This window comes from Cervus canadensis, chromosome 22 (genome assembly GCF_019320065.1).
Source record: "Cervus canadensis isolate Bull #8, Minnesota chromosome 22, ASM1932006v1, whole genome shotgun sequence".
Lineage (NCBI taxonomy): Eukaryota > Metazoa > Chordata > Mammalia > Artiodactyla > Cervidae > Cervus > Cervus canadensis.
Genome location: NC_057407.1, coordinates 1926383 through 1952153, shown reverse-complemented (window position 1 = coordinate 1952153; position 25771 = coordinate 1926383). Strand labels below are relative to the sequence as shown.

Below are 25771 nucleotides of genomic sequence, written 5' to 3'. Positions count from 1 at the left end.
GAGTCTATAAAAGGTAGGTGCCCGGGAGGGCCTCTGCCACGGGGCAGCGCGGCTGGCAGGACTGTGGCCCCCATGGACACCCACGGGGCCTCCCTGTCCCAGGGCCAGCCCCCTCGGGCATTTGCTGTGGACCTCTGAGGACCACGGGCCAACTTGGCTTGACTGTACCCTCCTCCCGCTCCAGCCCTGAAACTGGTAGGATTTCTGCAGAGGAGGGGTCACCCCTGAGCGCTCTGTGGCTGCGAGCTGAGCTTCATTGTTCTTGCTGCTGGAGCAGGCCTGGAGCCGTCCAATCCCACCCCAGGGCCGTCCGCACGCTGGCCCCGGCCGTGCCGCGGTCCGCATCCTCTGACCTTGCCGACGGCCCGTGTGACTATGGAGTTTGACGGCCTGCATCCCGAGCAGAGTTCTGAGACTTATTTGGGGAGTGGGGAGGCACACTGCGGGGTGGGTTCCCTGGTCGGGAAGTAGTCAGAAGACTCTGGAGTTCAAGTTCAGACCCCCCCTGCTCTCTGTGTGACTTTGGGCAGACGGCTTTCCCTCTCTGAGCCTCAGTAGGCCCCGTCTGGAGGGGTTTGGACCCCTCCCATGGACTCCCATGGATACCTCCATGGGAGTGGCACCTGGGGACTGCTCCCTGACATGACGCGGGTGCAGACGTGCACCCCAATGTTAGTAAAGCCCACGGTACCTTCCGCGGGTGCGTGGGGCCCAGACTCACACACCTTGGCTGGGGAAGGCCGGTACCCAGGCCGGAGGGACTCACGGTGGGGCGGAGTGAGAGCGCCGGCTGTTCCACGGGAATCCGTTTCTCCTGATTTCACACTTGGTGCCGTCCGCGGCTCTTGGCCTGCGAGCAGTTCTAGGAAAGTGTGGGAGCCTTTCTTCTCTCTCCCAGGGCTTTCTGCGAAGGCGGCGGGTCTGAGGGTCTCACAGCAGCCTCAGAAAGGAGGTCCCCGCTGTTGGGTGGGTGCCAGGGAGGGCGGCCCGCCGCACTTCTGACCCGTGCGTCCTCCACATGTGCAAGTGGGCCCACCCTTCCCGCCAGCCGGGGAGCTTGTTCTTAGGGGCCTGGGGCTCCTGGAACATTCCGACTGGTAGTGATTAGGTGTCTGCAAGGCTGCACCTCAAGCCGTGGTCAGTCCTCATCCCCACTACAACAGGGGTGTTGAAGCTCCCGTTTGAGCAGGTGAGACCCAAGGGCAGGCGGCCAAGTAAGTATGACCCCAGGGTTCGGACCCAGGCCTCTCTTGTTCCGAGGTGGACTCTGTCTCGAGGCTGCGCAGCTCAGGCAAGGAGGGTGCCAAGGTCCTGGGGCGGGAGGGATGAAGGGAGCCGGGCTCCACCCCTCCAGGGTCAGGCGGACACCGTGGGAGGAGGGGATGTGGATGTGGGGCTGCACGGAGGAGGTGACGGCTGAGCAGACAGTGACGTGTCTGCAGGAGTCGGCCGGGCCCAGAGGCGGGGACGGGTGTTCCAGGCAGAGGGAAAGGCTCGTGGGAAACCGCAGAGGCTTCCAGCGGGCAGGTATCTTTGAGGGGGGCCATGAGAAGCCACAGAGCTGAGAAGGGGCGCCAGGGACCCGAGTCCAGGCCGGGGGCTGGGCCTCCGGCTCTGCACGGTGAGGAGCCCGGGAAGGTGCTGAGGGCGGAGTCGCATGCTTATGAGAGTCACCCCTGGGAGTCACGTGGTCCCCGGGAGAGGCCGGGCTCGGCCTCCAGGGCCAACCCCTGAGAGTCCTCTTGGACCTGCCCACCATGGGAGGTTCTAAGAGCAGGTGCGGTCTTCTCAAGGTGCAGAGACAAACGGGGACATCGTCCTCAAGGAGCTCCCAGCCTGCAAGGAGAAAGAGACCCACTCAACAAGCCGTGAAGGTTAAGGATGGGGGTAAATAGAGGGAGCAGGAAAATACCCGCGGTATGAGGGAGAAATCTAGGAAGGCTTCCCACAGGAGGTGTCTTCTGAGCTGGGTCTGAACGTAGGAACAGGATTTTTCAAGACAGGGAAGGGTGCAGTAGGTGGAGAGCCACCGTGTGGAGGAAGGACACAGCCTGGCGTGATTAAGAAATGGTCAGAGCCTGGCGTCAGCGGGGAGGTCAGGCGATGAGGCTGGAAAGGCAGGCAGGCTGGGCAGAGATGCAGAGGCACCTGCTACATGGGAGGCGTAGCTCTAAGCCCACCAACCCTGCGAAGACATTGTCCCATTCTCCAGGTGAAGAAGTCGAGACTCGGGGGGGTGAAGTCGCTGGCCCAGAGTGATAGGGCCCGTCGGGGGACCGAGGGATTTCACAGGCTGCACGCGGCCAGCCAAGGAGATGCTCCGGCGGGGGTCGGGCCTCTCTCCATTGGTTCATGTCCATAAATAGTGGTGACCTACCAGTCAGGGACGGGAGTCCTCATAGCCAGACCATGTCCTGGCGGGGCGCTGACTGCTCCCCAGGGGTGGGGGAGGGGTTGGCCCACCTGCCACGGCTCCTGGGGGATTGGCAGGGCCGGTGCCGGGGGAGCACTTAAGATGCCTCACTTAGGGGGCTTCGGGAGCTGGGGTCACCCCTGCCCAAACAGAGCCAACCCCAGGAAATTGGCGCACGGAGCCTCTTGGCTTTTTTCCTGGTGCCATATCCCGGTGTTTAAAACAGCGACCCAGAACTTTGGAGTATGAAAAGGCTGTTTTGCAGACAATGCATAATTAACCACTTCTAAACAGAGGGTGTGCCAGGCTCCCTTGAAGCTGTTAATTATTCTTCATTAGTGATCTTAAATTCACGTAAAATAATCCTGGAGCCCTGCCAGAGGCTGGGGCTGCGGCAGAGCGGAGGTTCTCGTTCCAGCGAGAAAGCGCAGCAGAATGTTCTCAGCACCTGTGCCTTCTGCCTGGGCGATGACCGTCCTGCAGAGCCCCTAGCTGTGACCCAGAGGCCATCGTGAGAGGCACAGGGCCCTGTCCCCAGGCCCCAGAGCCTGGCGGACCTCAGGGGACTCTCGGCAGTGGGACTGTTCGGATGGGCAGAGAAACTAGACAGGTAGAGTGGTATACCCACCACCTGGCTTTAGAAATAACCTGTTCGGATGTGGTGGGAGGCCCTGTGGACTCCCCTCAAATACCACCTCGACACCCCAGAGCTAAGCCTCAGCAGGAGCCCCTCCCTCACCCATTTGATGTGTTTATTTCAGTTCAGTTAATTTCACTTGCTCAGTCGTGTCTGACTCTGCAACCCCATGGATTGCAGCACGCCAGGCGCGTGCACATTTTTATACTTTTGCTAACACAAAGCATTGTTCTACAAGTTCTGCAACTTTACATGCATGGTGTCATAACTTGCAAGCTACTTTTTCTAACTTTTTAATTGTGGTGAAATACACATAACGTAAAATTGACTGTCTTAGACATTTTGAGGTGTCCCGTTCAGTGGCATTAAGCACAGTCACACTGTTACTTATAACCATCACCACGTCATCGCCAGGACTTTTTCCCAAACTGAATCTCGGTCCCCAGGAAACACTAACTCCCCTCCAACCCCCGCCCGCCCCGATCCTACTGTCTGTCCCTGTGGATCTGACTGCTTTCAGGACCTCATAGGGGCTTTCCAGGTGGCTCAGTGGTAAAGAACCCGGCTGCCAGTGCAGGAGACGCAGGTTCAACCCCTGGGTCGGGAAGATCCCTTGTAGTAGGAAATGGCAACCCAGTCCAGTATCCTTGCCTGGAAGAACTCCATGGACAGAGGAGCCTGGCGGGCTACAGGCCACTGGTTGCAAAGAGTTGGACACGGCTGGGCGCTCCTCAGCAGCAGGGCCTCACCGAAGTGGAGTCATTCAGGATCTGTCCTTTCGTGACTGGCTTGTTTCACTTGGCACGATGTCCGCAAGGTTCCTCCCTACCATAGCTTGTGTCAGAATTTGCTTCCTTTTCAAGGCTGTGTAATATTCCACCCTGTGCATACACCACGTTCTGTCTGTCTCTTCATCTGTTGAGGGACTCACGTTGCTTCCACCTCACGGCTGCTGTGAGTGATGCCGCTGTGAATGTGGTTGTGAAGATCAGTGTTCAAGATGCAACTTGCTCTTTTCACTCCCCTCCTCATTGGTGAGAGTCATCCGTGCGGCCAAGTGTAGTCCTCATGTTCGTTTTCGCTGGTGTGGAGCACGCAGTCCACTGCTCTGCGGTTGATGTGGGCTTGGTGGTTTCTCGCTGTTGATGCTCCGGGCAGGGCTGCAGCGCGTGTTCCTGCATGCTCTCCTTGCACACGTGTGTGGAGTGTGTGGGGCTCGTCCCAGGGCGGTGCGTGAGTCTCTTCAGCTCTGCCGGGCTTTGCAGAGTCGCTTTCCGAAGGCGGTGTCACGGTGCGTATCCTCAACAGCCGGTGGTGAAGGCCCGAGCCTCTGCATCCTGATCTACACGTGGTGTCAAAAGCCGGGTGATGATTTTATTTTTATTTTTTTTTTCAAAATCATAATCAGTGTTTTATTTTTATTTTTAAATTTGTATTTATTTGTTTTTGGCTGCACTGGGTCTTCCTTGCTGCCCTCCGGCTTTCTCTATTTGCGGTGAGCAGGGACTGCTCTGCAGTTGCGTGCATAGGCTCTGGGACACTCCAGCTTCTGTAGTTATGGCCGAGGAGGTGTAGTTGCCCCATGGCATGTGTGGTCTTCCTGGATCAGGGCTCGAACTCATATCCTCTCCATTGACAGGCCAATTCCTACCCACTGGACCACCGGGGAAGCCACCGGGTGATGTTTTTAATAAATAGAGAGAGAGGAGACTGTGAGCGGTGTGGGCCTCCACCCCAGCGCTGCACAGCATCAGGCATCCCGGAGCAGAAGCCAGACACGCACGGCTGTTCCCTCGGTGTCTGTAGTTCCAGGTCCTCCGAGGTTAGGGATTTTCGAGGGCGATTACAACTGTGTGTTTTCTTTTCCCACAACCTGACTTTGAGCCTCCCCTCTGAGAGCATGGTGGATGCCACCCCTGGCTTTCAGATGTAGGGCTAATTCAAGTTGCTGCCTAATGAGCAGGTTTCACCATCCCCTTCTGCTGGACTTAGCAGAGGCCAGGTGTATGGGAATCACAGCGTGAAGACGCTAACTTTGGAGAGAGGTCCCCAACCATGGCCGCAGCCTGTGACTGTGGCAGTCTGGTAGCGCTGAGCTCCCAGCCTGGGAAACCAGACACAGAGACTCAGGCTTGGTCAGAGGCCGCCTGCACGCACCCCTGAGCCCAGGCGTCTGCAGGTTCAGCGCCCGAGACTTTGCGACTGGAGGGCACAGAGCAGGCTCTGCCGTCAGGCAGGCTGGGGTCCGATCCGGCCAGTCCTTGGATCATCGTCACTGTGTTATTTCCTCGGCTGTTTGTTTAGGGGCTGGATGCCGCCTGCGTGGTGTCTCCAGGAATCTTCACGGCAATCTCGCGAAACAGAACCTGTTTTGTCCTCATGTTTCAGTCCAGGAAACGACGGCCCCATGAGGGCAAGTGACCGTCTTAAGGTCACGGAGATGAGGTGTGGTCACTGCAGTCCACGTGACCGGCTCCGCGCAGCAGCGGCCACACCCACGGTCACCCCATGCAGCCCTTGACCCCGTGCGGCTGCTCCGCCTGCCGTGGCTGTCACAGACCACCCCACACTCGCCGCGGCTTCCCTCAGGGACAGTGTGCGTTTTCCCGTCTGGTCTCCTGCTTGACATCAGACAGGGCTCCTTGAAGACAGGGGGCTGGATCCTCACAGGCCTCACCCACCCACCCGCTTACCTCGCGGCTGCTGCAGGCTGAGAGCTGGACACTTAGACGGGGCCTCCCCATGTGGCCTGGGCTTCCCCACAACTTGGTGGCTGGGTTCCCAGACCAAGTGTCCGGAGAAAAGGGGAGTTGTTCAGTTGCTCAGCTGTGTCTGACTCTGCGACCCCATGGACTGCAGCATGCCAGGCCTCCCTGTCCTTCACTAGCTCCCTGAGTTTGCTCAAACTCACGTCCATCGAGTCAATGATGCCATCCAACCATCTCATCCTCTGTCGTCCCCTTCTCCTCCTGCCTTCAGTCTTTGCCAGCATCAGGGTCTTTTCCAGTGACTTGACTCTTCGCATCAGGTGACCAAAGTATTGGAGCTTCAGCTTCAGCATCAGTCCTTCCAGTGAATATTCAGGACTGATTTCCTTTAGGACGGACTGATTGGATCTCCTTGCAGTCCAAGGGACTCTCAAGAGTCTCCTCCAGCACCACACACTTTGAAAGCATCAGTTCTTGGGCACCCCGGAGCAAGTGCCCAAGGGAATAGGGAGTGGGGGCAGACAGAGCCAAGGAGAAGGTGCTGGCTTCTGTGATCAGGCCTCAGACGTCCCTTGGCTTGCTGTCCACAACTGTTAGCGTCTCACGACACAGTGATTCCCAGTCACTTCTGCTCTCTGACCTCCAGGTATGAGCTGAGACGGACTTAGGAAGAGGACCTAATGTGCCCGGGACACAGGTGGCTCTCAGCAAATAGTGGGTTTTCTTTTTATGTATTTATTTTTTTACTCATGAAGTAAGTTCAGAGAAAGCGTGGACATGACTCAGGAGAGGAAGCGGTTATTTCTTCTGGGAAAACCCGAACGAGCAGACACGGGCCTTGAGGGCTGAAGAGGGTTTTCCCTCCCCCGCAGGGGAGGCGAGGCTCTCTGCAGAACAGGCACGGAGCAGAAGTGAGGATGGCAGAGCGTGAGCGTTGACCCCGTGGAGGCTTTGCTGGTGAGCCGCAGAGGCCCCCCGAGGCCAGAGAGGTGCAGCGCACCCTCTCGGGGGAGGCAGTCCCCGGGGCGGGCGGGCAGCAGGAGCAGTGTGTGTGCCAGGCCGTGCAAGCGTGCACACCTCACACACCCCTCCACCCCCACAAGCCCCACCTCGGTGCTTCTGCCCGGCCAGTGAGAGGCGGGAGCGAGAAACTCGCCAGAGGCTCACGTTGTCCCCCTTGCCGGAGGCCTTGAGAAGCTTGTCTTTGGCTGAATAATCGGTACAGATTCAAGAATCCAGCAGCCAGAGCTGAACCCAGTCCAAGGTTAGAGAGAAGAATGAGTGTCGTCGGTGGGACGCCAGTGTGTCCTTGCTGGGCGCATCCGGGGGGCGTTTAAGCAGACCCTCACTGCAGGCCTTCCCTGGTGCTCCAGTGGTTAAGAATCCACCTGCCGATGCAGGGGACCCAGGTTCAGTCCCTGGTCCAGGAAGACCCCCGTGCCGCAGAGCACCTAAGCCCGCGCGCCGCAGCTGCTGAGGCCCACAAACCCTGGAGCCGGCCCCACAACGAGAGAGGCCACGGCAATGAGAAGCCACGCCCTGCCACCGGACAGTGGCCCCCCTCGCCACTACTCAAGAACGCCCGCGTGCAGCAGTGAACACCCAGCGCAACCAAAATAAAGAAAGAAACTCAAAACAAGGCAGATGCTGCAGGTGTCGGTGGGCTCCAGGGCTCCTGGCCTTTGAATGACCACTTCTCCCCCGCTGGCGGCCGGAGGCTGGGGGACATGGGTGTTAGTCACGCAGGTTTTACTCGGGGGAGTGCTGCTGCCAGGACAAGACCCGCTGGGCGCTCCCGGCGGACACCGCCTGCCTCCAGCGTAGCTGCCGGACTTAGCACGTGAGATCAATCCATACTGAGCCACGGTCTGCACCTCAGCCGGGCCTTGGTGGCCATTGATGGATGCGTCAGCCTGCCTGCCTGCCTCCAGGGCCCCAGGCACCTCAGAGGAGGGGAGAACTGGGCCCGCATGCTTCTGAGCTGAGACCCTTGCCCTGTCAGGGCCTGCTGCGGGCAAGGTCAGTAGTGAAGCCCTAACCCCGTGTCTCCAAGTGTGCCTGCGTTTTTAGATGCGGCCTCTAAAGAGGCAATTCAGGTGACATGAGGTCACTCGGGTGGCCCTACTCCAATGGGACGGCTGTCCCTGTGGGAGGCGGAGATCAGGACACACACAGACGCCCGGGTCTGATAGTTAATTTCATGCGTCAGCTTTCCCGGCCGTGGGGTGCCCAGATATTTGGCTCAGCATTATTCTGGGTGTGTCTGTGAGGGTGTTTCTGGGTCAGAGTAACACTGAAATCCCTAGAGCAGAACAGACTGCCCTCCCCGATGTGGGGGGCCTCGTCCAATCAGCTGAAGGCCCGAACAGGACAGAAGAGCTGCGTGAGCGTGAACCACGCCTGCTGGTGGCCCTCGAGTGGGACACCGTGTTTTCCTGCGTCCGGGACTCAGATGGAAGCGTGGGCTCTTCCTGGATGTCAGTTCTCCCAGCATCGGGATGGAAAGTATTCCATCAGCTTTCCTGGCAGTTCTGAAGTTCCAGGTCTCCAGCTCACCAGCTGCAGATCTGACTGGTCAGCCTCCACAGCAGTGCGGGCCCGTTCTCTCTGCAATAGATAAACGTATCATGTGTGTACGTATGTGTGTGTGGATAACAAGTATACACATTGCGTACGTGCACACACACACCCTGACGGTGCTTCTTCTCTCCAGAATCCTGACTAATGCACCGTGCGGGGCGTGGTGAGCAGGCTGAGGACAGAGGCCTCGGGAGAAACCAGCCTTGCCGGCATCTTGGCCGCAGACCCCTGGCCTCCGAGACCGTGAGACGAGTTCTGTTGCGTGAGCTCCCGGCCTGGGGAATCTGTGATTGCAGCCCTAGCCGACTTCTCTAGGACCTCCCCTTCTTCATCCGTGACGCGGGTACAAGGACCCAGCCTCAGGTTTATCGTGTTTGGATGGGCACAGAGCACATGCCCAGTAGCAGAACCCTTGCGTGTGGCATGTGGTGGGCAGGGCTGGGACCCCGGGCGAGGCGAGTGAGGCGTTTGGCTCGGGTGTGAAATGTAAATGGGCAGCAAAGAAACTCAGCAAACAGGTAAACAAAATGTCAGAGTTGCACGTCAAGACGGGCTGGCGTTCGTTTCACGACCCCGCCTTGCTATGCAGTCTTTTCCAAGGGACTATGCCCTCTGTGCCCTGCAGGGTGGGTTATGGGGGCTGATGGCAACGTGCAAGAGATCAGGCAACGCGAGCTGTCTTACAATCATCTTTTCCAGTTAAAGGTTTATTAACTTTTCCCCTTGGGTCAAAAATAGGGAGGCTGTTTTGGTAGGTGTATATACAGTGCTCATTTCCTATTGGCTTCACTCAAGCTCCAACAGGCAGGCCCTGAGGGGGCCGGTCCAAGGGCTGCATGGTCTGCCCGCAAAGGGCCGGACTGGTCTCCCCTCGAAGGTTGTCTGGCAGACACAGTGGCCTCCGTGGGTTTGAGAGGAGCTTAAGATCTGGGTGTTCATTGGAAGGACTGATGCTGAAGCTGAAACTCCAATTACTTTGGCCGCCTCAAGCGAAGAGTTGACTCATTGGAAAAGACCCTGATGCTGGGAGGGATTGGGGGCAGGAGGAGAAGGGGACAGCAGAGGATGAGATGGCTGGATGGCATCACTGACTCGATGGGCATGAGTTTGAGTAAACTCCGGGAGTTGGTGATGGACGGGGAAGCCTGGCGTGCTGCGATTCATGGGGTCGCAAAGAGTCGGACACGACTGAGCGACTGAACTGACTGACTGACTAAGATCAGGGACTGTTTCTCCACGGAGGCTGTTGCTAGGCCCGCTGGCGGCTTTGAGAAAGATCTGAGGATTAGATAGTGCTATTGAACTGACATTGGAGGCTGTACTTTGGTTTTGTCAGAGAGCACCCTTGTTTTCAGGGAAGACGCGATGTGGCAAGGACTCGAGGGGGGCAGCTTCCTCTCAGACAGCGCTGATTGTAAGCGTGTGTGTGTGTGTGTGTGTGTGCATGCACACAGGTCTGGCGAGAAGGAATATGATAATAAACAGGATACACTGTTAACGTGGGGAATCTGCGCGAAGGGTGTGCAGAATTCTTTGTCCTTGTCTTGCAACTTCAAGTCTGAAATGAACTCAGAATACGAAGCTGGGGGGAAAGAAAAACAACAGCGTCCGGGTTTGCTGAGGGCCTCGCCTCTCCTGTGCCCCTGCCTCCTGGCGCTTCAGATCTCAGCCTGAGGGACGCCTCCCCAGGGAAGTCCTCCGTCTCCTGACCCAGCACAGCCCCGTCTCCCTGGTGGCCTCCCGTTGGTTTCCTCAGCGTCCTCACGGGCGTTGGAAATGACCTCCTTCGCTTGCTTAGCATGTGCCCTCTGGACCCCGCCTCCATGTGCCAGCTCTGCGGGACTTTGTCTTGTTCACCCCTGCCCCACGTCCCCATTGCCTCGCATACAGTCGGTGCTCAATAAACACCTGTCAACAAGGGAAGATTTGACGGTCATGGGCTGCAGGTCAGAAACCCTGGAGTCCTGTCACTCCCGGTTCCCCCGATCAAGACTCTCCGCGTGACCTTGGGCAGTGGCTGCCCCACCTGGCCTCGGCTTCCTCATCTCTGCCTGGCGCTGTGACTGCGGATCGCGTGACGCAGGGTGGCCCTCGCTGCCCCCGCGGCCGTGTCCCGGCCGAGCCCCACTGTGCCGCCCCCACGCCTGCTGCCGCTCCCTCCGTGGTGGAGAGAAAGGGGAAGGTGGGGAAGCGTGGCTCTCACACCCACTGCGGCCCAGTGTCTGCCTGCAGGAGGGCCCGGGACCAGCGTGCGGGCATTTGGCTCTCTCCCAGGCTCCTCGGAACAGGGCCGGCGGGTGAGCAGGCCCCCTTGGTAGGACACAGGATCTCCCTGAAACCAGATCACACTGTCTTGTTTTCATGGCAACCCTCTACTTAACGGCAAGTGATACTAGTTTTCCATGTAGGGGAGTGATCTAAAGTTTCCTTTCGGAAGACTCGTACTTGGGGCGAAAGCCAGCTTCGTCACTTGGTATTTTGTGCCTTGTCGCAGACTTTTCATGCTTGCAGACTTAAACCTAGTTGGAGGCAGGTTCAAAGCCTGCCCCCCGCCACCCCCCGTGAACCACAGGCCTGCCCCAAACGCTCCGCCTTGCCATCCCGCCAGCGCCCTTCCGCCCGCCTCACGCTGCTTGCCGTGTTCAGCTTCCCCAGTGATCTCCAGCAGTGTCTCTTTATCGTCACTTGGCTCAGATCGGGAGCCCGTCGAGATCCGCGCACCACGAGAGCCGCTTGACTCTCTCCCTCCGGAGGCGCCCAGCCTCGGTCAGCCTGCAGGTTGCTTGTTAGAGACGGCAGCCTGCTTGCCGCTCGCCCGCCCCCACTCAGAGTCACGTGGTCATTGCCACGCGTGTCCCTTCACCCGCTCCTCCGTCTCCTGTGCTAACTGGGAGTTAGACCCGGAAGCTTCTTCAGAATGTTGCTGTTCAGTCGCGACCCCATGGGCTGCAGCACGCCAGGCCTCCCTGCCCATCACCAGCTCCCGGGGTTTACTCAAATTCACGTCCATCGAGTTGGTGACGCCATCCAACCAGGTCATCCTCTGTCGTCCCCTTCTCCTCCCGCCTTCCATCTTTCCCAGCATCAAGGTCTTTTCCAGTGAGTCAGTTCTTCGCATCAGGTGGCCAAAGCATTGGAACTTCATCTTCAGCATCAGTCCTTCCGATACAGGGTCCAGCGTTTTAAACCAGTTGACCTTAAAGGCCAACATTAGCTCGTATTCAGTGAGACGCCGTAAGGGCCTCGGGAACTGTCTGTGACTGGGGGCAGGTGGCGGAGAAGGTTGAGGCGCCGCCCAGGCCGGCCTGGGTGTCGGGGAGCAGGTGAGGAGCTGAGGGCCTGGCCTGGGGTGAAGCGGTCCTCACCAGGCCTCTGCACACACGTGCGTGCGCACACACACACACACACAGGTCACTGCCAGTCTGGCGGTGTCGGTGCTGCGAGGAGGCACACGCGTCTCTGGAGCTGGACCAGCCACGGCGGCTCCCTGGAGGAGGGGGCAGCTCAGTGAATTTGACGCGGGGAAAGCAGCAAAGGGTGCAAGAGGCCCGGGGGCCAGACAGCCACGGCTCTGCTTTATTTGATGTGTCCAGAAATGGCCCACATGGCCTTTTAGATTCGAACTTACTGCCAACATCTAGAATCCAAGAGTCTTTATGAAAAAAATCTGGATTTCCGACTAGTGAAAATCCAGAGCCCTCGTTCCTACAGAGCAACGGTTTTCCCTTTGGAGGGAGTGTGGGCCTCCCCACCCTGTCCCCCCCGATCGCCCCTGCCCACTCCCCCCTCGCTGCCCCACGTCCACTCTCCGTGGACGGGACGTCCATCCGCCCGCGGTTCAGCCCCCTGGACGTCAGGTCTGTGCCTCCCCACATCTGACCAGCAGCCGTCCCTGCGGCTCTGCGGGTGAATGGCTGTAGAATCCATCACACGTCCCCGCGCCCTGCACTGCCCCCTGAGGCCCCGCCGTGGCTCCTGCCTCTGCGCTCGTCCCCTGCAGCCTGCTGTGTGTGCGGGAGGCAGGGCGAGGCCCTGCACACACAGGGGGCTTGCACGCTGGCCTCCATGCCCCCCACCACCATGGTCCTTGTGAAGGTCTTCTCTGGCTGCTCCCCAACACACTTGCCCCCGAGCGACCCCCCGGGCCCGGGAGGAGAAGGCGGAACTCAGGTCCCCACGTGACCCGGCCCGTGGACCAGCCTTGGACCTCCATTTTCCCATCTGGGAAATAGGCGCATCCAGGGCCCCCTCCCTGCAAGGCACCCGCTGCTGGGGGTGGTGCAGGACGGTCACAGGACTGGAGGTGCCTTGATTTTCAGCCCGCCACACGCGGGGCGCTGCTCCAGGCCACGCTGGGAGAGGCTGCAGAGACAGAAAACGGGGCTATGCTCACCTCGCTTTCAGCCTGCGCGCGCCCAGCCGTGGGTCAGGCCGGCGGCGCGGGGCTTGGGTGTCGTCCAGCCCAGGTGTCAGAACCCTCGTGCGTCTGTAGGAAACGGGCGGGGTGAGGACGGTTGCAAGTTGGGTGGTCGACGTGGGGCCGATTCGGATGGTGTGTGGAGCGCGGAGTTGCATGGACATCCTCCCTGCCCCCGCGGGCTCTGAAAGCAGAGACCGCAGACTTGAGACCACAGGGAGAGAGAGGCAGCAGCCGGCTCAGGGGACGGGGGGATGGCAGTGGGAAGGGGGGACCAGGGCCAGTCATCCCTCTTCCGCGAGCCCCCGTCACTGCTGGAAGGCATCTGAATTTATTTGCTTCCTTGGAGCTGGTCAGCACTCCCACCAGAGAGTCCGCCACGCCACGAGGCTCCCCAAGTCCCCACGTGGTGTCTGGTGACCAAAACGTGTCACTTGGATGAAGGAGCAAGCACGCAAATAATTGGCTTCCTGGAGGCGGTGGCCTGTGAGTTGCGCCTGGAAGGGCGGCGTATCAAGTCCTGGCAGAAACGGGGGATTCGCTGGGATTGGTGCAGCGTGCTGGGATTGGAGCAGCTCGCTGGGATTGGTGCAGCTCGCTGGGATCGGTGCAGCGTGCTGGGCCGTGAGCAGCGGGGGGCCGGTTCAGGGAGCTTGCAGGGGGCAGCCTGGCCCCTGTGCTGGCAGTGGTTGGGGGTGGGGGGCGCTTGCCTGGGCCTGAGGTGGGGGGGAGCCGTTACAAGAACCCAGAAAGAGAGAGCCGTGGGCAGGGGTGCCCGCCAGGCCCCGTGCCTGCAGAGACGGGGCAGTGAACCCCTGCCGGGGTCTCCCCCTGGCCTCACCCACTGGGAAACGGGGCTCTTGGGGATGCAGCCCCTGGCCCCGAGCAGAGTGGAGGCTCCGCCTGCAGCCCAAGGGTGCAGAGTTCCTGGCCCAGGGTGGGTGGGCCTGGGGGTGTGCCTGGAGTGGGAGCCACTCGCAGGCACAAGGAAGCTCCATGCAGGTGGCGGGTGGAGAAGGCCGTGCCCGCCCGGCCGAGGTCAGCCGCGGGGCGGGAGCTGGGTGTCAGGAAGAATGCCGGGTTAGCTGGGGAAGGCTGGCCAAGGGCCAAGCAGGCACTGGAGAGGCTGTCCCGGGGCCCAGCTGGGGCTGGGGCCAGTCACCCCAGCTCACCACCAGGGAGCGGGTGGGGCACCCATTTGCTGAGTGAGACAGGCCGGCTCGAGGCAGAGGTGGGAGCTGGGGTGTTCGGAGCCTGAGGACCACAGATGCTCCTCACCAGGCCCATAGAGGGGTCAATGCCCACTGGGCCCGAGGCTGGCCTGGGGTCCCTAGACCCTCCCTCGGGCCCCAGAAGTAAGCCCCCGCCCCCGCCCGGCCTGTTCCTGACCTGGTCCTCGCACACTACCCTCCCCACCCAGATGCTGCCTCCCGCAAGCAGGCACACACCCCCGCAGGCCCAGTTCCCCATGGCGTCGGCATCTCCCAGGGAACAGACGCGTCCTTCCCTCCGCCGGGGCGGCAGTGACCTCACCCCCAGGGGGCCAGCTGAGTCATGGGCTGAGGGTGGCCAGGCGGCCAGCTCTCCGCAATGCCGGGCTTTGGCCAGGCCTCTGGTGAGAGGGACCGGCGGAGGGTGTGAAGGCTTCCATGCCCTCCCCTCACCTCCTGGCGGCCCCGGTCCATGAGGGGTGGGGAGGGGGACAGAGTTCACTGCGCACCCACACTGCCCAGCCCGCCAGGGGCTCTCAATAAGACACGCGCTCCCCGTCCTAGAGGAGACAGCCCTGGAAGGTTGAGTCCCGCGCCCAGGGTCACACAGCTCATCCTTTATCACAGCCCGGAGGGGAGGGAGGCCTGTCCCATTTTGCAGAGGAGCAAGCAGACTCAGAGACAACGCGTGTGGGAACCAAGGAGTCAGGGATGGACCAGGCCTCTGGTCCCTCTACTCGAGGACAAGCCGCCGAAAACATTCAGGAGACCTCAGGGCCCTTGGAGCCTCAGTTTCCTCATCCATAAAATGGGGGCAGTGACACCCACCGCTTGGGGATGGGGCGGCGTGAGAGAGAACAGGACGGGGCAGTGTGGGAGCAGTCGGGCGGACCCCGCACCCCCCCAGGCGCCCCACCCCGGGCACTCTGCTGTGTGACAGCCTCTACCCCCTCCAGCCCCAGGCCAGGGTCGGGCGAGTGCTGGCTGCGGACTGGGGCTGCGGGGCTTCAAAAGGCAGGTCGTCAGGGGCCACCGTGAAGAGGCGCGTGGGAGATGGCTCCTGGCTTGGCCCCCTGGGTGGGGTCACCCCAGGGGCTCCCCAAACCCTCAGACAGCCACCCCAGCCCATCCTCACCCAGGAGCAGGTGTCCGAGGAAAACGTGACACCCTGGGTGCTGAGAAAGCCGTGCCCGTCGCCTGGCCTCAGTTTCCCCATCGGTAAGGCCGAGGGAGGGAAGCCCCGCCTCGGGACAGGGTTTCCTCCAGAAGGAGGGGAGCTGGAGAGGGGCCCCCCCAGGGGTCCTGGGCTCTGGTCCTGAGTGTGGCGCTCCGTCTGAGAGCCCCGCTACAGCAAACTGGGCGCCGGCCACGACTGGTGCCCAGCACAGGGCAAGTGTGTGAGGAGCGCCAGACAGATGCCCCTCCAGCTGGGGGTCCGGGGGTCTGCACCAGAGCTGGGGCGTTGGGACCTGGGGGACATGGGGACCCAGACCCCGTGGGCCACCCGAGCGGTGTGGGGCAGGACTAGACAAGGCTCCCAGTAGCCAAGGATGCGACACTTGAAGGATGGAGTCCCGGGGACCAAGACGGAGGCGATGGGCTGACCGGGAGGGCGGGAGGCGGGTTCCGGACGAGGGGAGCGTGTTGCCGCCACCTGTCACAGCTCGTGACCCTGCGGGGATGCGGGACGGCCCAGGCTGGGGGTGGGGTGGTGACTGAGGGATCCGTGATGGGTGGAGGGATGGTTGGCACAGAGTGTGGACGTGCGGATGGATGGATGGGTCTGTGGATGGTTAGTGGGTGGACCTGAGCACAGGGGCGGGTCGAGACGTATGAACAGGCTCTGCCGCGCCCCCAGCAGGTGTTGACAAACTCCCAGCGGTAGGACAGGCCAGACCAGCCCCGGAAGGCCGAGCTTGCTCGGTGTGGCTCAGAAAGTGCAGCCCCTGTGGAGAGCAGCAGGGCGGCTCGCCCCGAGGGAGCGTTTCCTTAGGTCGGTGGAGTGCCCAGCTTTTAGAGGTAGTGAGCTTCCTGTCGCTGGGGGCATTCAAGGGCATCCGAGCAGACAATGGGCCGCCACTTCCTTGGAGTGCTGTGGAAGACTCCTGTGGTGGATCGGGGCCCGCTGTGGTGGTGTCTGATAACAAGGAGAGAGAATTTGGGTTCTGAGGCCCGCAGGAGGCCATGGCTTCTGTTGAAGCCCAGCTTCCTTTTGGAGAGAAAATTCTTTCCCAGTGTAGGGGCCAGACGAGCGTGCAGCTGCCTTCCCCACTGTGGGAATCGGGCTGGAATCTGCCGCAAAATTCCCCATCCTGCACAGGCCGGGGCTGGGGCGGGCAGGGGGCCAGGCCCAGAACAAGGCTTTGAGCCGGAGACCCGGGCAGGCCTGGCCCCAGCCTCCCTGACCTTCTGTGGGCAGGTGAGGCCCTCCCTGAGCCTCGGGTCCCTGGAGGATGAGATGGGGGCCACTGGACAGCAGCTGCGTGTGGGCTCCGGGCCCACCTGCTCTCGGGGGCTCCCTGGGGGCCGTGGGTGGGAAGAAGCCATGAGTCATTGTCCCCGGGGGCTTCGCCTGGGAAGCCCCCGCTGGCCACCGTGGGCTGGGCCTGGGAGCAGCTGGCAGGGGGCGAGGGCGGGGCGCTCCATCCAGCGGGGGTCCCCTCCAGAAATGGCCGGGACCCGCCTCAGGCCCAGACCCCACACCGGCTAAGGGGAGCCCACCCTGCGTCCCTCCTCCGGCCCACGGGGGCCCCGGGGAGGGTGTGCCTGGCAGCTTCAGTTGGGCCGAGTCCCACCCCGGCCCCCTCCAGGTCTTCATGTGTCAAGTGGAGCTGGTGATAAAATCCACTCCATCAGGCAGACGGGAGAACTGAGTAAGTGAGCCCTGGACCCGTGCTCAGGGCTCCATGAGGCTGGGCTGGGGCCAAAGAGGGGCCAGGCATCCCCGGGTCATCTCACAGCGAGGGGTGGGCTGGCCGGGGCTGGCAACCCTGTCTCCCCCGCCAGACGGAGACCCTCGGGGGGTGGGCAGCCGCGCGCCTGGGAAGCGGCCGGCTGTGTCTTTGTTTCCCGTCCACCCAGGCTTCCTCCAGAGCTGGGGCAGACAGCCCCCTCGTCCTGGCCGCGGTGGGCAGGGCCGCGGCGGGCGGGTGTTGGGTTGAGGCCTCTGGGGAGCTGACGGAGGATGCGGACCGCCCTCGCCTCCCGCCCGCCTCCCTCCCCGTCCCAGGCCGGCCTCTGGACGGAGGGCCAGCCCTGGGCCCTGGGTGGACGCCCCTCACCCGGCCCGCCCAGTGACTCACCGCTCCCCTGGCCCAGGGCCACCGCCGGCTCCTGGCAGGAGGCGAGGAGAGCGAGGTTGTGCCGGCAGAGCCGCGGGGTCGGGTGTACGAGCCCCACTCGGCCGGGAGGGGCTAGAGCCGCAGCCCCGGGGACAGGCTGGGACCTGCGGGGGTCCGCGGGGGCCTCCCCCTCCCCACGCTCCAGGCCTTCTCTGTCTCCTTCCCACCATGGAGGAGGAAGTGACCTGAGAGCCAGCCCCCCGACCGGAGCCGCCCGGGGCCGGAGGGCAGTGCCGTGGGCCCCCGGCCACACGCTCCCCGCTAGCCAGGCATGAAGGGCGGCGGCGGCGCCGTGTGGAGCCTCATGTGGAAATACTGCATCTCCGTGAGGACCCTCAGGTACCAGGGGGACGGGCGAGTGGATGCAGCTGAGCCCAGCTGTGGTCGCCGGACGGGGGTGAGCGGGCACCAGCTGGCCTGGTTCGGTTGGCTCCGGGAGGTCCAGGGCAGCCCAGCCCGAGGGCCGGAGGCAGGACAGGCCCCCCGGCACCCTCCCCCAGGGCTCTGATGGGGACGGAGCAGGGTGGTGCCTGGGTGCCCTGGGGGGCACCAGGCAGACTTGGTGTGGCTGGCGGCCTCGCCGGTGGGCACTTGCCGCGGCACACTGGGCACAGTGGAGGGACCCGGGCCCCGTCCGCAGCCGCCTCGACTGTCTGCCCGGGTGAGATGCGCTCGGCACTCACCGTGGGCCATGCGCGGGCCCCCGCGCTGAGCCTGGACTCGGGCCCCAGGCTGCCCGTTTCACTGGCGTGGCGGGTGACACGGCCTCGCCTCTCCGGCCAGAGTTTCCCACCTGCAGATCCTAGAGGCTTAGTGGGAGGGCTGAGGGAGGGAAGATCGGCGGGGACTGGCTCCCAGCCAGCTCGGGGTAAGCTGACTTCCCCCTCCGCCAGCTGGGGGGTGCCCGGAACCAGGTGTGATGGGGGTGGAGACGGAGGTGCTTGCCGGGGCAGGGGCACCGCCCCCACCCCGGCCTGTCCCAGCCCCACCCCCGCCCCCGGGGCCTGGTTCCAGCCTCCGCAGCTGCTGAAAGGGCTCAGAGCTGTGACCTCAGACAAGGCTGGGCTCGAGGCTATAGGGGTTGGATGGGGCTTCGAGACCCCGCCTATTTGGACAACACCTTAGGGCATATTTTTTACTTCAAGGGGAGGTTTTAGGAAGAATAAGGGATGGGAAGATCCCCCCTCTTTCTTCCCACCCTCATTACCTGACGTGTAAACTATATAAACCCTCCCTTGCTTCCTCCCTCCCTTCCTGCCTTCTTTCCTTCCCCAAATACTTGTGACCACTTATATGAAATCCCTACAATAAAATAAACAATAAAACGTTTAGGATATCATGATCTTGCAGGGAAAACAGAAAGTAGAGCAGGAGAGAAATGTGCAGGGTCCTGGGGTCCTTTTGTGGAGATAAAAATGACTGAGCTTCCCAGCAGCCAAGGGAAAAAGGGAAAGCCAGCCTCCCAGTTCTCTCTGAGCATGAGAAGCCGGCATGTCAAGGACCATGGTTGTCTCTGCTGCTAGGGGAGAGCGTGTGGGAGCCCTGGGCCTCACCCTGAGTAGACGGGAGGGTGAGAGGCATTGCAGGGCCAGGACGAGGGCAGACAGTGAGGGCTGAGACTTCCCGCTGGCTGTGGGAACCGAGCGAGGAAAGCTCCCCCCCGAGTGTGAGTCAGCAGCTGCCTGTCCCTCCTCAGCCCCTGGGACAGACCTCCCCGGGCGGGCACCTCGGAGACCGGGCCGGGCAGAGGGCGAGTCCCTGCGTGCCCTTCCCTGTGGCCGCAGCGGGATTTTCCTACGTCCTGTTCTCTCCCGTGGTTTCCGGGGACTGGCGCTCGGGAAACCTCAGGGCTTGTTTACAGGATGCGGTGGGCCCAGGCCTGGGGGTGACCGCCTGCCAGGGCCTCACCCTGGAGGGGAGCAGCCTCCCAGGTCCTGCGTCTTCCGGGCGGGGGTCATCACAGACCCCCAGGGCTTGGGGGGCTCGGTGGTGCCCCCTGGTGTTTGCGGGCACTGCTGGCCGTATGGTGGTGACGGCCGTCAGCGACAGGACCAGCTCCAGGGGCGTGCGGGCACCATGACTGGCTCTGGGTTTGCCCCAAACCCCCCTTAGTGCCTGTGAGTACAGGGCGCTGTGTGGTTACTTGGCAGGACAGGCCTGGGGCCGGGCGGGGCCGGGGGCTTCAGGCTCCAGCAGGCACGCTCTGGTCTCTGGGCCCACACCCCACTTGTTTGGGGAGCCCCCGAGAGAGCCAAGGCCACTCCCCGAGACAGAGCGGGCCAGCCCGCACTGGGGTGGGGGGATCCCGGCTCCCGGCCCGGGGCGGGGGGGGGGGGAGAGCTGAGTCAGCAGGCCTGCGGGGCGGGCGGGCGGCGGCCACGGGGACAGACTGCGGGGCTGCGACGGACCCGCATAGTTTCCCACTTGCGTCTTCAGATTCCGCGCCTCCTGCGCCGTCGCCCTGGCCGGGCCGCTCACATCTGGAGAAGCGCGAGGTGTGTGGGGAGCAGGCTGCCTGGCCAGGCCTGGCCCCCCGCCAGCGCTTCGGGGGCTGCAGCCGGGACGCCGGCAGCAGGGTCCCGGGGACTCTGGGGACTCGGGCTGAGGTCGCTGAGCGGGGCCCCCAGGCTCAGGGCAAGATGGACAGAGCTCCGGGGAGCGGGTCGCAGAGTCCCCCCGGCCCGCGGCGGTGGGTGTCAGACGCGCAGCCGCCATCCAGCTGCTGAGCGTCTCTGGCCCGTTTCCTTGCCTGTTAGGTGGGCGGGCGGTGCTGGCAGGGCGGGCTTCTTGGGGTGATCCTGAGGGGGTTCCCGTCAGCACCCAGAGTCTGGAAGCGGCTCAGCCCTTCCTATCGCATAAATGACTTTTAGGGTTGTTCTGAGATTAAATGAGTTGGTGCCTGTGGGCCTGCAGGCGGGCAGGGGTGTATGTGTGTGTGTGTGCGGGGTAGGGGGGTGTGTGTGGGTATGTGTGTGTGTGTGACTGGTCGGGCAGGAACATCACTTGTGCATCTGGCATTATTTGGGGAACGAGAGATCGGTTTCTGCCCTGGGGGGCTGGTGGGTGGGGCATTTGAGCTGCGGTGGAGGTGGGGGGTGTTGGAGCTGCCGGTTGCGGGGTGGGGAACAGGGCAGCCCCCTTGGGGCGCAGGCTGGGGATGGGGCAGTGGGGAGCCTGGCCGAGCAGACCCCGCCCCCGGCATCTGAGAAGGAGGGCTGGGGCACAGCTGGCAGCCGGGCTCCAGGGGTGTCCAGGGAGCGTCCCGGACGGTGAGCCGTCCGAGGCCCCTGCGCGGGGCCTGTGTGCACACCTCCGGGTGGGGGCTTGCGGTCTACAGGCCAGCCTCTCCCGGACCCTCTCTGGGCAGCCGGGGCGGGAGATCCGAGCTCACACAGACCCTCAGACTTCAGACCCCCTGAGCCTACTGTCTTCCCTCCTCCACCTGCTGCTCCCTCGCCTGCCCCGTCCCCCAGGGAGTCTTTGTGCAGAACTTGAAGGCCTACTCAGCGCCTGGCACCTACCCTGGGAGGGCCCCCCCACCACACCACCGCCTGGGGCAGAGGAGGCGCCAGGGCCCCGAGGACCTGGCATTATTAGTTTCCTGTTGGGGTCACTGGGGGGCCCTTCTTGGTGGGGCGGCTCTCACCCTCGGGGAGCCGGGTGGGGAGGTGGCGGAGGGGGGCACAGGCCACCCCAGCAGGTGCGGAAAGCCGGAGCCCACAGCAGTGAGGACGTGGACGGCCAGGTCTCATAGGGCTGGTATCCCGGCTGGAGCTGAACAATAAACGGATGAAGACGTCGTCTTCAGGCAGGGACTCGGGGAGGAGGGTGAGACTGGGGGAGTGATGGAGCGGTTGGGCAGAAGGGGCCACGTGACCTGGTGGTCCAGAGAGGCCTCCCCAAGTGCCCTTCAGCTGAAGAGCGGGCCCGTCCCTGCAGCGGAACGTTGTCAGCCGTAAAAAGGGATGATGTGCTGGTACATGCTGCGACATGGACAAGCCTTGAGAATCACAGATGAAGGAACGGGGCGGGGCATGCAAGGCCACAGAGTGTGCGGTTCCACTTACACGGACATCCACAGGAGGCGACTCCCCTGATCCAGGAATACACGAGAGTTTGTCTGGGCTGGGGTGGGACGCAGAGGGACTGCCTAACGGGTGTTTCTTTCTGGGATGATGAAAATATTCCAAAAAAAAGAAGAAAGAAAAAAAAAAAAGAAAATATTCCAGCCTTAGATGGTGGTGATGTTTCCACGACTCTAAATACGCTGAAAACATTGGCTTGCACGCTTTACTTTTTTAATTTTTATTTTGGCTGCACCATGAAGCATGTGCGATCCTAGTTCTCTGACCAGGGATTGAACCATGGAAGCGCTGAGCCTAGCTATGGAGCCGTCAGGGAAAGCCTGTGAATGGCACACTTTAAATGGGTGAATGTTACAGAACTTGAGTCCTATCTCAGCAAAACAGTTTTTAAAACAAGACAGAGGAAAGAAACACCTGGGTCAGGGGGTGGCCTTGAGCTGAGAGTGGCAGGAAGGAGTGAACTCAGCAGGTGCCAGCGCCCTGAGCTGGAGTGGAGCACTTAGGGCAAGGTGGGGGGTGGGCGGGCGGGTGGGGGACGGATGTGCCGTCCGCAGGGCCCCGGGTCGGGTCGAAGACTTCAGAGTCGGCTGCGGCAAGGCAGGGCGCGGAGCAGGATAAAGCTACCACTGTGCTTTCTGTTTCAAAGCAATCAGGCTGCCATGAGGAAACGAGACGGTGGGGGTGGGGGGACGCGCTGTGGGCTGGAGGGGCTGGAGAGAGCAGTCAGAGATGCCCGGGGGGCTGCCCCAGGTAGACAGACTGCCCCGCGGGGGAAGACCTCCTAGAGGAGGGGGTCTGGGCATGGTCTGCAGGAGTGGGGGTGGGCCGGGCAGTGACCGGGGGTGGCCAGGGGCCCTGCAGGTGGGGGACTGGGAGCTGACTGCGAGGAGGCCGGCTGACCACCCCGCGCCTGGTCCCCGGTGGGCTAGAGCGGCTTTGAGGCTAAGTAGGGCAGAGTCCTCCAGGCCACCTGTCGTCCGCCTTTGTCCTGCCCGCCCAGGCTGGCCCGCAGCGAGAGGGTCAGCGCCGAGTGGCCAGAGACCCGGCCGGGGCCCTGTGCTTCTGAACAAAGCAGGCTCTAGGAAACTCGAGTGGCCCCTGAAACACGAGATCGGCCGGGAGAGACCGGCCAGCAGGGAGCTGTATTATTCATTGAGCGGAGCCTCTGGGGCCTGCCTGGTCTCCGGCCACCTGCATGACCCAGACCTGGACGGAGCGCCCTCGGGGCAGTGTCTGGCCCGGGTGAGGGCGGCGGGGCCCGAGGGTGCCCGGGGCGTGGTTTCCTGGATGCAGGCTGAGCTGGGAGGAAGTGGGACGTCAGGCCCACGGCTAGTGCCCCGGGGCCACGGACGCAGGCAGGGTGCCGGGCGCAGGAAGGCCGCCGCCCTCTCCCCAGGGACTGTGAGTACACCCACCGCCCGCCCCGGGGGGGGTGGGGGCAGGGACAGGGGCTTGGGCACCCAGGGGACCCGTGAGGGCGCCAACTGTCCTGGGGCAGCGGCCGGGCGGAGGATCTCTCGCGCCGCCCCCGCTCCCCCCCTCCCCCCGGCTTTGGGCCGCTTCCTGGGACTGTTTTCTGCTCCCGCGTCTCAGCGCCTGGGCAAGGTGGCATGTCGGTGGCCCGGGTGTTCCCCACAGCGGCCCGGAAGGGCGGCCGCAGCTGTGGGAGGGAAGTTCGCTGGCTTCCCCAGGGGTGAGACCCGTCCCATGTGCTGGAGGAGGGGGATGGCCAGAGCCCGTCAGCTCACGCAGGCCGCGGTTCTCTGCCTGGGGCCCCACGACACCCGGAGAGAGAGAGAGAGACTCTGGCCCATGCCCATTTCACAGCAGAGTCAACTGAAGCCCCAGAGGCCCCGTGTGTGGGGGGTGGCCCCCCCATCCCCCGGGGAGCACTCGCCCTGGGCCCTCGGGGGCTGCGGCAAGGGCACAGAGGACGCCCCCAGGCTCCGGGTCATGGGCTTCCTGTCCGCCCGTCGCGCTCTGCCCCTTGGACGCCCTGCCCGCCCCACCGACAGCCGAGGCTTCTTTCTGAACTGGTCCAGCGTGGAGCCGTGCGGCTGGAGGGACTGGGGACAGTCCCGCGGCGGGGGCAGCTCTGTGCCCGGGGAACAGCCACTCGGCGCGTGAAGCCCCTCAGGAAACCCCCGGGTGAGGCGGCCCGGCCACCTGGCCCTCAGGGAGATTCCCCGCCCCGGGGCCGTCACCCCTGGTGACCTGAGGGCGTGTGGGCGTGTCCGGTGTGCGAGGCGGACCTGGGCTTTGGACCCGGCGCGACCCCCAGCCCCCCAGTGCAAGGCACTGCCATCTGCGGGGGACAGGGGGCAATGCTCCCGCAAGGACCCCATCTCTGAGTCCGCTTCTCCATTTGCAGGCGGCGGACTCCTGTCCTAAGGAGGGGGTCTCTGCCCCACGGGCCCCCTGGAGCCCGGACTGGGTGGGGGACACACGGCTGAGGGGCGCGCTCCATCCAGGGCTGCCCTCTGAGCCGGGGCCAACAAAGGCTCCCCCTGACCAGCCACAGGGCTGCCCGCTGACCCCCTGGGCCGGGGGCCACGGCAGGACCCCGGGGGTCAGGCTGCTCAGGGCCCAGGGCTCCGGCCGCAGCTGGTGGTCAGGCGTGACCTGTCTTTGTCGGGTCCCAGGGTACTACGGGGGGCCCTGGCCAGGCAGATGGACACCGCCCTGAGGGCAGGCGGAAGGGGGGTGATCCAGGCCAGGACAGCGGGGCCTGGGCGGGCGCTGTGGTTGGCTCTCGGGGGGCCGCAGACAAGCTGCTTCCCCTCCCAGACTGCCCAACCTCACCTGCCCCCCAGGCCCCGGAGTCACAATCTGAGCCCCCGCCGCTCCGCACTCGCTCAGCACCTCACACGTCCCTAAACCCAAGCATTCCACAGACATTTATTGAGCGCCTACTGTGAGCCAAGCACTGTGTCGTCTCTGGGCGTCCGAAAGGGTCGAACAAATTGGATAAAAAGGCACAGGAGGGGGGTGAATGGTGGGCCGGGGGGCCACCGGGGCGAATGTGGCTTATTTTCATGGGTGCGTGGGGCCCGTTTGACACAAAGCCGCAGGCAGGCCCGATTCACAACCTCACGGCTGTCAGAGCTCAGGCACGGGCAGAACTGAAGCATCACAAAGCAGGTAGACCGAGGGCGATTGGAAGAGCAGGCGGCGGGCAGAAGGCCATGGCGGAGCCGGCCCGTGGGGGCCCGGGGCCCTGAGCCGAGCGGTGCGGGCTGTGGGGAGCCGTGCGGGGCGTCCCGCCGCTCCCTCTCCTGAAGCTTCCCAATGTCCCCGGACCGAGTCCCTGCGGTCACGTGCCCTCCTCAGCCCGGTTCTGCTCAAACAGGGCCTCAGGCTCAGCCCTCCTTCCTGCTGACCCCCCGAGGCCGCAGCTTGCCGCCGTGTAGACGCCCGGGTCTGCCAGCCCTGGCTCTGAGCCCCGCCCATGCGGGCCTGGTCCCCTCCGCTTTCTCTGCCTCACGGTCACCAGATAAGTTCAGGTTGGTGGGGCCCCTTCCCTGCACACCTTGAAGAGTCCGAACCCTTGGGGAGTTTTCTTCCCTAGGCCTGGACACTTATTTGCAGGTGACACTTTTCCCTAAGGGCTTCCCTCATAGCTCAGTTGGCAGAGAATCCGCCTGCAATGCAGGAGACCCCGGCTCGATTCCTGGGTCAGGAAGATCTGCTGTAAAGGAGTACGCTACCCACTGCAGGATTCTTGGGCTTCCCCGGCGGCTCAGCTGGTAAAGAATCCGCCTGCAATGCGGAAGAGCTGGGTTCGATCCCTGGCTTGGGAGGATCCCCTGGAGAAGGACAGGCTACCCACTCCAGTGTTCTGGCCTGGAGAATCCCACGGACTGTATAGTCCACGGGGTCGCAAAGAGCTGGACACGACTGAGCGACTGTCACCTCACTTTCCCCTGGAGCATGGCCTGGGTGGGACACAGAGACCATGGAGCTGCCAGGCCCCCACCCAACACCGTCTCCTGGATACCTGCTGGCCTCATCGCGTTTGGAACCCCTTCTGTTTAGAGAGAGCCAGGGCTACGTAGAACCCCAGTGTCAGAGAGCCAGAGCATGTGGGCCTTCAGACCCCTGCTCAGAAACGAGGCCACAGTCACAGCGGGAGGAACAGCCAGGCGTGGGTGCGGGGCGTCTGGAGCTCCAGGTGGCCCGCAGGCCGGGACCCGGGTCCACTGGGCCCCGCGTCTGCAGACCATCAGCCAGGTGCCGGCAGGAGGGAGGGTCCACATGGCTGCCTTCACTCCAAGTCCCATGAGTGTGGGCCAGGCCACCCTGAGGCACCCTCTGACCTTCACCAAGAGCCTGTGGAGGGGCGGTCATCAACCCTCTTCAATGGATGAGCATCACAGTGC

The 25771-nt window shown here is 63.0% G+C and overlaps 1 protein-coding gene across 3 annotated transcripts in view; it reads left to right on the top strand.

Annotated features, from left to right (window-relative positions):
• The window catches only part of IQSEC1 (IQ motif and Sec7 domain ArfGEF 1), a 141576-nt gene that overhangs the window by 26027 nt on the left and 89778 nt on the right, over window positions 1-25771 (top strand). Inside the window, exon 1 of one of the 3 annotated variants that reach the window (XM_043443443.1) lies at window positions 17263-17646. The exons of 1 other annotated variant lie outside the window; for it this stretch is intronic. In XM_043443443.1, the coding sequence (XP_043299378.1) occupies window positions 17579-17646 (68 nt within the window). In that variant the 5' untranslated portion in view covers window positions 17263-17578. Of the gene's footprint in view, window positions 1-17262; window positions 17647-22713; window positions 22794-25771 lie in introns of those variants that run through there. One more of the 3 variants, XM_043443448.1, reaches the window with a different exon arrangement.